The sequence below is a fragment of the Tupaia chinensis genome, unplaced genomic scaffold, assembly GCF_000334495.1.
Source record: "Tupaia chinensis unplaced genomic scaffold, TupChi_1.0 Scaffold000139_1, whole genome shotgun sequence".
Lineage (NCBI taxonomy): Eukaryota > Metazoa > Chordata > Mammalia > Scandentia > Tupaiidae > Tupaia > Tupaia belangeri.
In genome coordinates, this window is record NW_006159609.1 from 5,194,629 (window position 1) to 5,209,863 (window position 15,235).

The window sequence follows — 15,235 nt, forward strand, 5'->3', positions numbered from 1 at the left end:
TTTCCCTGTCATTTCACAAGTGCGGAGAAAGGCCCAAAGGAGAAGTTAGCTGCAGCCGTGACCGTTGTTGAGTGCTCACTAGAGCCAGGCTCTAATAATCGCTTGCTACTAAATTCTCAAAATGATTGTGTAAGGTACGTGTTATCCGCGTTTCACAGGGGAGGAGACTCAAGGTATCAGTAATTTGCAAAGGCCAAACATCAGGTAAGTTGTAAAGCCAATGTAATGGAAGCACAGGCCATTAGTGACTTGACTACCCCAGATCTTCTTCCCAGGTGGAACAGGTTCGGCCCAAACCATTCTCCCAGCCCTGTTGCTTGACATGCATTCTTCCATTCGCTGTCGTTGCAAACAATTGGGTTAGATTTTGTTCTTTAAAATGTAGAATACAGGAACCAGAATGTTCTTCCTTCAGGGACATCAGCCACTTGGTTTCCCTTTCTCAACCCGTTTTTCCCATCCATAATTGCCTTGCACACATTGTCTTCTCTTTTCAGGAATAATGAACGGGGATCCTGGAAACTAACATACTTTTCCCCATCTCTGAGCCTTTGTGTATATGTTGTTCCTTCTACCAGGAAACTACCCTGCCCTTGTCCCAGTTGATCGCTTTTGTTCTGTGAACACATTTGGGGAATTCTCCCTGACCCTACTTCTCTCTTAGGTACAGTACATTGGTTTTTTTTAACTTCCATAAGGTTTTGTAAAAATAAGTGCCATGTATTGAATTTATATGAACCGCCTAGTACTGTATGAGTGTTGTATATTAGGGTTTTTTTTTTAATTTAATCCTTATAGCCTGTCAGAAAAAGTATCACTGTTCCTTTTTTACAGATAGAGAAGGCACAAAGTATAAGTACCTGAGGATACACAACTAGTAAGTAATAACCTGAATTGGAATTTCCAACCTAGGTTTTTTGTTTTGCTGCACATGTGCCTCAGAGTCTCTGAATTTTCACTGCTTTTATTAGATCACTAATCATATTATATTGTAATTACTTATCTTACAGTTAATCCTTACCTCCATCCCCCAAGGACTCTGAGCATCAGGAAGATAGAGACTGTATCTTAATCATTTTGGTGTTTCTAAAATGTAGAATATTTAGTTCAAGGGAAAGGCTTAGTAGCTGTTATGTGGTGAATGGGTTGGTTGGTTGATAGGTGAATGGACCAATAGGCTGAAAATAAAGTTTTCACTGTTGGAGGAGAATTTGGAATTAGTCATCCCAATCTCATTTTCAGAAATGAGAGAATGAAGGCTTTTGTCTGCCAGACATTGAGTTGTTAATGTGGGCCAGTTTTTATAAATAATCTGTATTGTTATTTTTATTTTTACAGATGAAGAAACAGCTCAGATTTGACCAAGATTACTTAATTAAGAACTGGGGAATTAGAACCCACTGCGACTGACTCCAAATTAATACAGTGATTGTAGTAGCTTTATTATAATAGTGGTAAAGATTTTTTGCTATAAATTTACTGATAGAATGAAACAGTACATGACAGATTCCCAAAGGTTACACACATGGCAGAAAGAATCAGGAAATAAATAGAAACAGCAGAGCAGCAGTAAAAGTAAAATCTTCCAAAATAAACGTAAAAACTGAAAATACTGAAATAGAAATAAAATTGATCATCATAATAGCTTGTATCTGAAGAGAATAATAAGTAGACACTTAACAAACCTGGAGAAGAAAAGGAGAGGAAACAATATTGGAAACAAAGGAAACATTGCAGATATGGAGACTTAGAAAATCAGAAGTGAGCTATTTTGGGGAACCAGCAGTTAGCATTAATGGGTATGTCGCTGGACTCCCATGTAGTCTCCCGCGGTTCGCATCCCGGACCTGGTGGCTTAAAATTCATGCCAGGCACGTATGTGTGCATGCCTAAGATCCCAGGAGGAGAAGGGATTGCAGCGTGGTCATCCCCCTTGGGGGATGATTTCTCACTTTCTGTCTCTATGTCTCTCTCTGTCTGTCTGGCGAGCGTACGCGCCCTATAGCGAAAACCTCTCCAAAAAAAAAAAAAAGAAGTGAGCTATTTTGTATATCTTCTACAAATAATCTTGAAAATCGGCTTGGACAATTTTCTTAGGCTAAATAAATTTCAGGAGCCAACAAATGGCATAATGGTTACATTGCTGGACTCCCATGTAGTTGACCGCAGTTCGAGTCCCAGACCCAGTGGCTTAAAACTCACGCTAAGCACATGTGCATGTGTGCCCATGTGAGGAGAAGGGATTGTGGTGTAGGTATCTCTCCTGGGGGGTGATTTCTCACTTTCTGTCTCTCTGTCTCTGTTTCTCCAGTGAGCACATGCACCCTATGCAAAAACCTAAAAAATATAAATTTCAGAAAGTTGTCTCAAGACAAAGAGAACTTGAGTAAAGTAATAATTATTAGAGCATTTCCTAAAGTAGTCTACCCTCTGCAAAAGTTGAGCAAAGGAAATTTTTAATCCTTCCCAGGTTAAAATATAGAAGCCCAGAATACCCCTTTTTTTGTTGTTTTATTTTTTATTTTTTGGAGATTTTGCTGTAGGGCACATGCAGTTGCTGGAAGGACAGGGAGAAATAAGAGAGATAGGGAGAGACAAGAAAGAGACGGAAAGCAAGAAATCACCCCCAAGGGGAATGATCATCACAATCCCTTCTCTGTTCTCCTTGGGATTTGGGGCACACATGCACGCACATACACCCAGTGTAAGTTTCAAGTTGCTCAATCCGGGATTTGAACTACAGTGGTCTGTGTTGGATTCCAGCAATGTAATCATTACACCATTATTTTTACTTAAAGCAAAAGAACGTAATTTTAAAGGGGAAGGTGTGGGTCAGGAGTGTTTAAGAAGCTAAGAAAAGCACATTGCTTGTGGCAAGGACCCATTGATAATATTCAGAAGAGTAATTTTAATAAAATAGTCAAGCAAAAACTGGATTGGCACAGGATTTCAAGGTAAGTGACTGAAATTTCTCAAGTAAACATAGTTCAGAACACACGCTGGAGTGGACATCTCAGCATTCCATAGAAACTCAGCCCTTTGCATACTGAGAGCTACAGTTCAAATTAGTAAAAATGGCTAGTCCTCTACCTGTTTTTCCAAAGGGAGGTGATAAAGCAAGTTATTCTCTTAATCTACCATAAATTGGCGCCTTACACTTAATTTGACAGGAAGTAGGACCAACCCCAATCAAAAAAATTGATGTTTGGGAACCATCTCTACTCCTTCCTGTCCATGTATCCTTTTCTCTGAGGTATTCTTCCCCTTCGGTGCCCACTCCCAAATTCTCAGAGGTACCCCATGAGTAGTTATTTTTATTTAGCTTACCCTTCCCCATCTGCCCAACACAGTGCCCATTATTCAGGAAGCTTAAACTCATTTCTATGTAAGTTCAGACCTTTTTTGACAGTAGCCTCTTGATTTTCCATTTCTGTTTAACCTCCATTAGCTATATCTTTTCACTTACACAGGATTACCCTGAATATGTCATGTAAACCTCACTTAGAGCACTCATATTGTACAAATAGTCTGTAAGGTCAGCTAGCCAGGAAAACATAACTAGAATATAGAATTTTTTAAAAGAATTCTTTAACTTTACTTATATACTTTAATTTGACCAGAGAGGGACAGAGTGGGGGGATGGGAGTGAGAAAGTAAGCCACCAGGCCCAGGACCCAAACCAGTCAGCCACATGGGAAGTCACCAAGCCACCTTCTGGCCCCATTATAGAATTATTTAGGTTAAGTTGTTACTGAGAATTTTAAACTTTTAATATATAATTAAGTCCTTATTTTTCTTACTAAAGCTTTTTAGCTGAATTACAGTGAGATTGCTTTGTATTTTTTCCAGAACACCAGAGTTAGAAGTTTTAAGTAAGAGAGTAAGTTGAAACCAGTACATTGTGGGCCAGTAGCTGGTGCAAAGGTTAGGTACTGGATCCCACATGGCCATCTGTGTGCTTCAAGTCGCAAACCTTGATGATCACACTGGTTGATACATGTACTTTGTGCTTTAAGTATGTATTAGAGTATATTCTGCTTTTTCATTTAAGAATAAAACTAGTTTTCTTAAACAACAAAAAAACACCACACTAGTGTGCCCAACACCCCAAGAGAAGCGATTGTGGTATAGCTGCAGAAATCCCCGCTAGGGGGCACTCCCTATTTCTGGCACGCATACATATCCTATAGTGAAACTAAAAAGAAAACAGGACACGTAAAGATGGATGTAAACAGATCTCCAGATTTTTAGGACATTACTACTAGCTCCTGGTGCTTTGTCAGCTATTACTTGCCTGTCATCTTTTGGGGCTGAAATCTAGTGTTGCTGATTTTTAGATTTAACTGTTCATTAGACCTGTGGAGCTGCTTAGGTGCCCCTGAAAAAGAACCAAATGAGCTTCAGAAATGAGGCATCTAGGGACTAGCAGATGGTGTTAATGGCTATGTCACTGAACTCCCACGTAGTCAGCCACAGTTTGTCCCAGACCTAATGGCTTGAAACTTGCCGCGTACGTGTGCATGTGTGCCCAAGATCAAAGAGGATTACAACGTGGCCTTTGCTTTCTGTCTCAGTGAGTGCAAGCACCCTATAGCAAAAATCTTTTAGTAAAAATTAAAAAGGAAAGAAAAGAGAGGTTTCTTCTTAACCACTATAAGTGATTCTGATACAGAGCTAAATTGGAGTTGATCTAGATTACTGCCTTCCTACCTCTAAGAGAAAATGGGAATTGAACTATTTCAGAGAAAGCGCTGCCTTCCCATCCTAAAGTAATCTTTTCCCTTCAGTACTGTTGATACCTTTCATTCCAGCTGAGGCTGGTAGGTCACTCATCTGTCCTTCAGTCATCTCTTCAGTGAGCTACTTTTAACATAAACACGTTAATGTCTGTTTCATTCTAACTACAATATAATCTCTACACCAAATTTCTTGAATATATCTATTTTGTCACTTCCCACCCACAGCTATTAAGTCAATGGAATATTTCTCAATCTTACTATATTTTCTTGACTGACATGTTGACTACCCATCCCTTGAAGATTTTGTTTCAGAAATTGATTTCCTATTTTACTTCTCACCTTCCCATTCACCAGTTTTTGAATGTTCCCCAAGGACCTGTCCTTGGCCCTGTTCTCCCTCTAAATGGATACTCGGTACATTTGTAGGTTTGAATGTCACCTTCCTTTTGAGAGCACCCCCAGAAACATGTGCAACAGGGTATTTTGCCTACATTTTAAACTCAGACCCTAGAATTCTTCCGTGGTGTGAACTTCCTTCCATGACAGTATGTCTATTCATATTATTTTAGTTGATCTGTTTAAACTTGTACTCACTTCATTACTTGGGCAGAAGACCTCTTAGATACTGTTAAATTTCTAGTGAGTGTCCATTGTTAGTGTAAAATAAACTAGCTTGACTAAGAAAGCTTAGTCAAGTAACTTAGTCTCCTATTGACAATTACTGTCTTTTTTTTAAAGAATTATTTTAACTTTAATTTGACCAGAGGGACAGAGTGAGAGAGAGGTAAAGAAAGGAAGCAACCAGGTTTGGGATCTGAACAGTCGGCCATATGGGAGTCCAGTGCCCTTAACCACCATACCACCTGCTTGCCCCAATTACTATGTCTTAACCATGCAAAAAAAAAAAAAAAATTCAGTTTTGAAAACAAATGCACTGCTTCAAGTCTCACACATTTGTGGTCATATTCCAAATATGCCCTTCCATTCATGTTGAGCCCACTCTTACTTATCCTCCAAGATTCAGATATCACCATCTCTAAGACATCCTTAACCCACATCTAGGTAGTTTAGTGTGACTGTTTCTGTCTTAGCATTTATCTTGGTGTACTTTTTAAATTGCAGAAACGAATGAATGAGACAAAGCCCAGGTCAGATTCTTACACAACTTTTTAACTAGGTGGCTCAGTTTAATCCATAAACTCATGTACAATATATATTAGTTTTAAGAACCAGAAAAGATTATATTGGGTCATCAGGAAAGTCATATGACACATTTTTGCATAGAAAAACAAGATACATCATGTCATCACTTTCCCAGCAATGTAAATACTAAATAAACTATGTCCTTCAGTGTTTTATATGCCTATCTCCAGAGTAGCTGGCTTTATGGTACAGCTTTTAAAGAACAGAGGTAAAGGACTTAAGAGAAAAGGCCATTCACAAAATAAACACAAACTGCAAGATTCTTCATCATTCTATTTATTACATGTATGAATATTAACATCTCATGGTATCCATCTAATTCAGTCAAAACCAACAAAGGAAAAAGGTTAACCATGTTTCAAATGAACATTCTTACACATTCCCCTGTAACTTAAAATAGAAATCTGTTCATCTGCATTAAATCATTTGACAATTTGAAAAACGTCTTTAAAAAAAAATCACCTTTAGTACTTAAATAGATTTGTTAATTATTTGACGGCATCAGTCTTCAAGTTCAAGAATAAAAGTTGCTTCATTAGGTATTTTCTAAAAATGGACATATGGATGGTTCTCTATAGCTGGAGATAATATGGGTATATATATATGCAGGTATGTCCTGTTTCATTTTTAAAAAATTTTCAAATCTGGCTTTTCTATCAGAAAAGTCCTGCGTGCTCTCATAACCCCCTTTTGAAGGATAAAACTAACTTTAGACTTTGCTTCTTTAGTCATGGGAAGCTACTAAAAAAAAAAAAAAAAAATCTTATGTTGAGGTAGCTGTTCAATTTTATTTTTACCCAATAAAAAGTACAGAAACACTGTCTTTATTTGATGGTGTGCATAAATACTACACTCCGTGGATAGCAAAAATATTTTTTATTTATAATTTACAGTTTCACAAGTGAAAATCGTACATTTTTACACATACAATTTCATTTTGTTAAATTTGCACACATCTACAGAACTTTCACACAACAAGCACCTGAAACTCTGCAGGCAGTAGGAAATGCAAATACTAAAATGTATTTATTAACCAAATGATAGCTGAAGGCCCTGCCTCAGCTGCACAATTTATATAGATATGTCTATATATACATAAAAAAATTCTTCACCTTCCAGATCCAACAGCAGCTTTTTTTAAAAAAAAGAAAAACATACCTTTCTCATTTTATTTAAACTGACTCAACTGTATTATCATTTTCTGTTTTAATTTCAGTGGGTGTTGCTATGGTTTCCTCAGTACAAGCTGGTGGAGTATCAATTTGTTCTTCCTTAACTTTGGGACTTTCACAGGGTTCCTGCAGTTCATTTTTGACAATGTTTAACATAATGTTCAAGGGGTTTTCAACTGGTGTCTTGCTGGGAGATGGTGTACAATCAAATGAAGATGTCTACAAAATGAAAAGCCCTATAAGTACTGATGAATGTTAAAAATGACCAGGTTAAATGACATCTAGTTTTATAAAAGCCTTATATGGTCAAAGTAAGATATAATACCAAATGCAACTAAAATACTTCTTCCTCACAAGACATGCCATAAAGAAAGCCAAATAATAAAATGTACATCGAGAGCAGTATGTGCTCAGCAATGAGCTAAGCAGTAACATACAGCCCAAGCCAGTTGGTTAAACATCATCATAGAACTCTACATAGGTGGTAACCGCTATATTCACATATATCTTGCAATTTTTGTGACTATCGAGTTCCCTATTTGGAATGCTGAAGATTTTTCAAATACCCAAAAAACATCCTAGGAAACTCTGGTGTTTTGGTGACCTATCTACATATCTTACAAGCTGCCTGTCAAGGCTACTTTCCTTGAAAAGTCAACTGTGGGGAACCAGCAGTTAGCGTAATGGCTATGTCGCTGGACTCCCACGTAGTCGACCATAGTTCGCGTCCCGGACCTGGTGGCTTAAAACTCATGCCAGGCGCATGTGCGTGCATGCCCAAGATCCCGAGAGGAGAATGGAGGAGAAGGGACTGCGGCATGACCATCCTCCCTGGGGGGTGATTTCTCGCTTTCTATTTCTCTAATGTCTCTCTCTCTCTGGCAAGCGCACGTGCCCTATAGCAAAAATCTCTCCAAAAAAAAAAAAGGGCAACTGTGCATTGCTCAAATAATGGTCATGCTACAAATATGACACTTTGAACTTTCAAGGCTAATAGACTGATCTTTTTCAAATACTATTTTAAAATTCTTCCTATATTAGATGGTTGAAGTATGAAAGGGAAAAACAATAGAAAATGCTATCCATAGCTCTGAAACCTATTTAAATCACAATCCTCATTAGTTTTCCCCACATTGCTATGGGCCTACTAGTGTAAGAGTCATGTGAATAAGATACAATGAATGATATGAAATTTTCATTTTAAATTGTATATCCAAAAAATATGTATCAGGGCCTATCAACCTAACACCAATATTTAGTGAACAACAAATACTATAGCAAAGCACAAAACTGCTCAATATAAGATTAAAGTAGCAATATTGCTGATGCAAAAAAAAGTAAAATATAAACAAAAATATAGTAATAAACTTACATTTTGATAATCCTCATAACATGATGGATGATAAATCTGAAGCAAAAAGAGAAAAAGTAAATAGCTATTCACATGCATAGTCATCCTAATAGTCTATTCTGATAGGACATTTATCATTTAAACCAAAAGAAAGCATCTTTGGAAAGTGACAAAATAATTTAATCACAAAAATGAATAAAAGCAAAACTGTTTTGCACATTCAAGTATCTAAGCCTACATGGTTTAAGACTGTAACAGAACCAGTCTTATAGCAGTAGTTAAATGAGATCCCACATGGCTGAATGCAGCTTATATCTCAGCCCAGGCAGCCTGAAAAACATGCTGGGTGCATATATATGCATTCCTCAAATCCTGATGGGATTGAGAAATGAAAAAGGATTTTGACATGACCACATCCCAGTTGGGGCTACTCGTTCATACACACTCTGGCAATTAAACTTTAGACATAAGAATTTTGATGATGAGGAAGTGGCATGGTGGTTAAGGGTGCTGGACTCTCACATAGCTGAACACGGTTCGAGCCCCAGACCTGGCACCTTTCTCTCTCATCAAATTAAAATAACTAAAGTTAAATAAAATAATCATTAAAAAAATTTTTTTGATGATGAAATAAAAATTCAGCATTGAACTAGTGTGGTTAGGCAAAAAGACAACTAACTAGACTAAGAAGACTTAATCCTGGGTCTGTATTAACCAACTATTTAATCTCCTATATAAAATAAGTATGAACCAGATGTTGCTAGGATCACTACCAACACTTAAACATTCTGTGATGAAGTCCAATACCTTCTTTATTTAGACCCCAAACCAAAAATGACTATGAACCTTCTTTCACAATGATTAGTTACCCCAACAAAAAATACTAAACATACTTCCTTAAAAGGAACAGAAAATTACCTTTCCATCCACTCTAATAGCATTTTTTAAATGCCATTCCTCCTCTTCTTCATCCCAGTATTGTTCAAATTGTTCTTGACAGATTTCACAACTCTGAAACAGAATTATATAAAATGAAATTTACATAATAGAACACTTAATTGCATTAAGTAAAAATATATAAGCATTTTGTTCAACAAAGTAAAGAATTTAAGTGTGTTCTGAAAGTTAAAACTATGTCCGATATAGATAAAGTTTTAACAATTGTGGCAACCTTCCAGGCCAAAATAGTTAATATTTCACAGGTATTACACTGATGGTATCTAAATACAGTGGTTACTAATAAACTCAAAAACAGATAGGGTAAAATAGAAGATGCAAGTTCTCAAGACATTTTTAAATCTTCAAACTGGAAAACAAAGTCATAGGATTTAGGATTATTTATTTAAATTGAGGGATACTCCCAGAGGCAGGAAATGTAAACATTCCTTTCTCACCTCAACTGCTCCAGCTGGTCCAGCAGGAACACTTTGAAACTCCTTTTCTTTAGCAGCTTCTTGAGTTTTGAGCACGACTTCTTCATGTACCTTTTCAAAAAACTGGCTCTTTGCACGTTCTTCCAAATCAGCTATTTCCTCAAATTCAATCCAATCCTTTTTAAAAGAAGTTGATATTTAAAATGAGTATTTTCACTTGACTCTAAAGATAAGGGTACCATCTTCTACAATATGCTCTAATATTGATCATTTATACTTTTTTTTTGACTCCTATAACTAACATAACATACAGCAACTAATGAATAAGAACTTATAACTCTAGAGGTACAAGATAAATTTCATGTAAAACTTTGAAAGAAATCAGTCACAGAATCGTGGACTTTCACAATGAGAACAAGCATGTGTTGTACTCTAATTTCAACAAAAACTAGTATTTATCCTCAAAATTTCTTTATTTTAAAAATTATACTGTAGGACTCAAATTTCATCCTGAAAATTAATATAGAATTCATATTCATATTCAAATTCATATTCATTAAAATGATATAATTTGAGCCTAAAAGGTAGTTTGGAGGCACATGGATTACTTACGGTTAAACTATAGTACCAACGTCTGTGGGTGACTTTTCTGCTAACATCTTTTTCAGTTCTATTTTGTCGATAATGCCAGTCCAAGTGATCTGCATATACATCCGTCTGTGATGTTGTAAACCTCATTCCACAAGAGTAACACTGAATGCCAGTGTAGAGTCGATTTATAACACTGTCGTAACGTCTATTTTGAAAAAGAAAAAAACCTTTAGTTTTGCTATCATGGCTTAATGGCCTTTTCAAAAAACCAATTATAAATACTTCAGTTTTCTGCTTCTCAACAGTGAAATTAATCTGCCTAAAATAGTTCATACACATAAATCAATAGTCCCTAATAATGTGTCACTGACCTTCTTTATAAACTTTGGTGAATTTTGGAACATGAAGACTATCTTATTGAGGGGGTTAACCCAGTTACTTATTTCCTTTTAGCTAAAAATAGAATGATCCTGGGCTAGCTACCAAAGTAAAAGTTGGCCTATTCTTAGACAAGAGTCAATATCAAAGCGGACATGACAGAACAGTTACATTTTACCTCTAGATTTTAGGAGTTCTGAATAAATCAACTGCTCCAACCTGATCTAAAGAATTGTTAAAAAAAAAAAAAAGGTACAAAAGAAATAATAATAGTATGAGTAATTAAAAAGGAAAAAAATAGAAGACAAGTGGAAAACTATGGTCAATTTATAAAATTCTGGGTGCCCTAGGTGGGAAGAAACAGTTATATAAACTAAGTAAACAAACAGGGTAGCTATTAACTTGAAGGGAAAAAAAAGAAGGATAAAGCAAAGTACAGAACAGTGCTATTTTTGCATTCCAATGAACAAAACATTTAGTCACGATGAAAAATAATTTAAGGCCTACATGGACAGGGCGACAATGCTAGCTTAACCTTTTCTTTCAGAAGGTTAGGAGGTTGTATCTAAACATAAAATTTAAAAAAAAAAAAAAAAAAAGCAACAGAGCTGGCCCTGCCTGTGGCCTGGTAGTTAAGGGAGCCAGATTCCCACATGGCCAACCACAGTTCAAATCTAGGAGCTTTCACCTTTCACAGTATGCATGAATGCCTGAGGTCCTGACAAGATGGAGCTATGGGAAAAAAGGGATTGTAGTGTGTCAGTATTTCAGTGAGGGGTGCTTACTCCCTCTCCCTCCCTGTATTTGTCTCTGACAAGCCCTTATACTCTCTGGCAATTAAAAAAATAATAATAAAGGAGGAGCCAGCACATGTAGTAGTGGTTAAGGTGCTGGACTTGCACATAGCTTGCTGCAATTCAAGTCTTATACCCAGTGACTTGAAAAATCAAGCTGGGCACATGTCTATGCGTGCCTAAGATCTAGAGAGGAGTATGGAAAAGAAGGGACTGTGGCATAGCTATCTGCCCTAGGAGGTGAGTGTGTGGGGGGGTGATTTCTCATTTTCACTCTCTGAATCTTTCTCCTCTCATGCAAATGCACAGACCTTATGACAAAAACTTAAAAAAAAAAAAAAAAGAATAAAATTTAAAGAAAATTTTCATAGGAAAATATGTACCTGTATTATAAGAAATAAAAAGGTGGGCCAGCAGGTGGTGTGGTGCTTAAGGTGCTGGACTCCCATATGGCCAGATAACATTCAAGGCCCAGACCTGGCAGCATGCTTTTTCACTTTCCTTTTCTCTCTCTCTCTCTGGTCAAATTTTTAAAAAAGAATAATAATAAATAAAATAAATCCTAAAAATCAAAAATAAATAAAAACATAAATGCCAGGAAAGAGTTAAGAGGTTCTAAAAAATAAAAATGTAGGTGCCTCTGTGAGCATGGTTGAGTGAAAATCAGAGCAAGAGAAGGGAATGACTTTTTTTTTTTTTTGAGAGGTTTCTTTTTTTCTCTATAGGGTGCATGCGCTTGCCAGACAGACAGAGAGAGACAAAGAGACAGAAAGCGAGAAATCGCCCCCCAGTGGGGATGGTCACGCCGCAATCCCTTCTCCTCCATTCTCCTCTGGGGATCTTGGGCACGCACGCACACATGCCCGGCGTGAGTTTTAAGCCACCGGATCCAGGATGCGAACCGCGGTCGACTACATGGGAGTCCAGCAACATAGCCATTACACTAACTGCTGGTCCTGGGAATGACATTTTTAATAAGTCTTTAACTTTGTGACCACATTACTTTGGAAAAAAATATTGATTTTAAAGAGTGAAATCCATGGGAACCAGCAGTTACGGTAATGGCTATGTCGCTGGACTCCCACGTAGTCGACCGCGGTTCGTGTCCCAGACCTGGTGGCTTAAAACTCACGCCGGGCATGTGTGCGTGCGTGCCCAAGATCCCGCGAGGAGAATGGAGGAGAAGGGATTGTGGCGTGACCATCCCCCCTGGGGGGGGATTTCTCGCTTTCGGTCTCTATGTCTCTCTCTGTCTGTCTGGCGAGCGCATGCGCCCTACAGTGAAAATCTCTCCAAAAAAAAAAAAAAAAAAGAAGGAAATCCACTGGCTATTTTATTTCTTATAACGTACTCACAAAGCTATAATGAATTCACATACCAGAAAACATCTTTTTAAGTTTTGGGGTTTTTTTTTGGTCTTTGCCAGATAGCATGTGCACTCACCAGAGAGAGATAAAAGTGACCCAGAGAGGGAGAAAGTACTACCCATGGGGCATGATCTCACGACATACAATCTCTCCTCCATTTCCTCATTCTATTAGGATTCTGGGCATGCATGAGCACATATACAGCATGTTTTCCATGCCACCAGGTCCAGAACTCAGACTGTGCAGCTAACCTCTGGTTCCCCCAACCACTAGGCCACAGATAGCTCAACTTCAAGTGTTATTTTTATGTAAGTAAGGAAAAATAAATTTATGAAAAGATATGCACCAAATTTAGTAGGGGTTATCTGTAAAGTGGAAACTATAGGTATTCTTTATCTTTTTTTTTTTTTTTTTTTTGAAGGGTTTTTGCTTTAGTGTACACTTGCCAGAAAGAGAGAGAGACTGAGAGACAGAAAGCGATAAATCACCCCCCAGGGGGTGACTGGCCACGCTGCAATCCCTTCTCCTGCATTCTCCTCTCGGGATCTTGGGCATGCATGCACACGCACCCGGTGTGAGTTTAAACCACCAGGTCTGGGACTCAAATTGCTGTTGACTATGTGGGAGTCCATTACACCAACTGCTGGTCCCTTTAGTTTTATACATTTTGGACTATGAGAATATAGTAAACAACAGTTAACATGAATACAGAAAAAATTATAAGAGTATGAAGATAAAAAGGAACATCGAGTATTTAAACTCATTATGTTTTCCGTACAAAACTTGATATAAAAATGGAAATCTGGAGATGGCCTCTTTGGCCTAAGTACTTATGCAGTATTCATCATTCTAAAGAAGATTTTAAAATGAGACTCCTAGGTACAGACAGTGGCATTGTATTGATACTTCACTCAGGAGACCTCCCTGAGTATTCAGAGAATGTGTGAGCTCATGATACAGGCTGGCTGAAGCTGAGAATGGATCATAGTATCAAGACCCCATGAAAGGTACTATATCTCTCTTAAGCATGGAATAAATAAACATTGATAAAACATAAATTCTTAAAAAGGCTTCTTGGGCCAGCTACGTGGGTATGGTGGTTGGGGCCTCTGAATCCCACATGACTGACTGCATGGTTTGAGTCCCAGATGTGGCTTAAAAAAACTTCAGGCATGTTTACATACATGCCCAAAGTCCTGAGAAGAGAATAGAGGAAAAGGGATTACAGCATGGCCATCCCCCCATAGGGGTGCTTTCTCATTTTCTCTCTCTTATTTGGTTAGTACACATGACATATAGCAAAATTAAATAAATAAATAAATATCTTCTCTTCTTAAAAGATAGTGTTATATATATTTTACCCTATTTAAAAAAAAAAAAAAAAAAAAAAAGTTCCCTTAAGTTTTAGGAGAGTCAATGGGATCAACAGAAATCCCACTAATAATGCCCAGTGTTAAAAAATTCACTGTCTTGTCTATCTTAAAGAAAATTAGATTACATACTGTTTTAATTCTTCAATTGTAAAATTAGTAAGATCTGGAACATCTTGATCTTCATTTTGATCTTCTTCCTCTTCAGGGGGAGGCTGAGCAGCAACTTCATTTACTTCTTCAATTGAGAACAGACATATAAATTTCAATAGCATTCTCTTGATGTATTCTTTATAGAGGAACACTACAGTACTATAAACATGTAGAGAAACCCACTTAAGTCTTATTAGTGCTTCTGACCTGAAACTTACTGTCCAAAAGATTTAATGTAATTCTTTGTTTTAATAAGTGATATTAAGTCTGATCTCTTAAAAGTCAATATTCATGAAATTTTATGTTGTCAATGAACTATCTTCAAAAGCTAAATGAGAACAGAATAACTATGGATAGTAAAAATTCCACATGAGAATTACAGAAATGTTAATTAAAACAAATGTCCATTACAGGGTAATAATTCAAGTTTAGAATATTTAAAAGGATTTCATTTTAAACCAACTGTATTTGATTTTCAAAAAATAAAAGATGTACCACTGAATCCAATTAAGGACCTTTATCATGACTCAAGTTACATTGTATCGTAAATCCTATAACATAATGAAGCTTTGCATGCATGAAGTATTAAAACTATACTTACGTGTTGCAGTTGAATCCGGTTGGGACAATTTGAGAATTCCTGTTTTCAGCAGTTTTGAAAACAATTCATTTACATCCACCTGACTGAGATGATTATCAGGATATGCCTTAGGAAGAGCTCCTTAAAGAAAATGACACTCTTAA

General features: G+C 37.0%; 1 protein-coding gene and 1 long non-coding RNA gene across 5 annotated transcripts in view; one reads left to right on the forward strand and one right to left on the reverse strand.

Annotated features, from left to right (window-relative positions):
* The window catches only part of LOC102477829 (uncharacterized), a 2,758-nt gene extending 987 nt beyond the window's left edge, over window positions 1-1,771 (forward strand). The window contains exons 1-4 of one of the 3 annotated variants that reach the window (XR_334034.3): window positions 17-134; window positions 579-664; window positions 835-877; window positions 1,339-1,771. This is a non-coding gene — a long non-coding RNA (uncharacterized LOC102477829). Of the gene's footprint in view, window positions 1-16; window positions 665-834; window positions 878-1,338 lie in introns of those variants that run through there. The other 2 variants (XR_003548820.1, XR_001370117.2) reach the window with 2 other exon arrangements.
* Window positions 1,772-6,801: 5,030 nt separating this feature from the next.
* Window positions 6,802-15,235, reverse strand: part of PCF11 (PCF11 cleavage and polyadenylation factor subunit) — a 30,500-nt gene continuing 22,066 nt past the window's right edge. For both annotated transcript variants that reach the window (XM_027770466.1, XM_006144975.3), the window contains exons 11-17: window positions 15,093-15,212; window positions 14,471-14,576; window positions 10,451-10,634; window positions 9,860-10,015; window positions 9,384-9,476; window positions 8,487-8,522; window positions 6,802-7,333 (exon numbers count right to left, since the gene is read on the reverse strand). In XM_027770466.1, coding sequence (XP_027626267.1) covers window positions 7,115-7,333; window positions 8,487-8,522; window positions 9,384-9,476; window positions 9,860-10,015; window positions 10,451-10,634; window positions 14,471-14,576; window positions 15,093-15,212 — 914 coding nt within the window. In that variant the 3' untranslated portion in view covers window positions 6,802-7,114. The remainder of the gene's footprint in view (window positions 7,334-8,486; window positions 8,523-9,383; window positions 9,477-9,859; window positions 10,016-10,450; window positions 10,635-14,470; window positions 14,577-15,092; window positions 15,213-15,235) is intronic.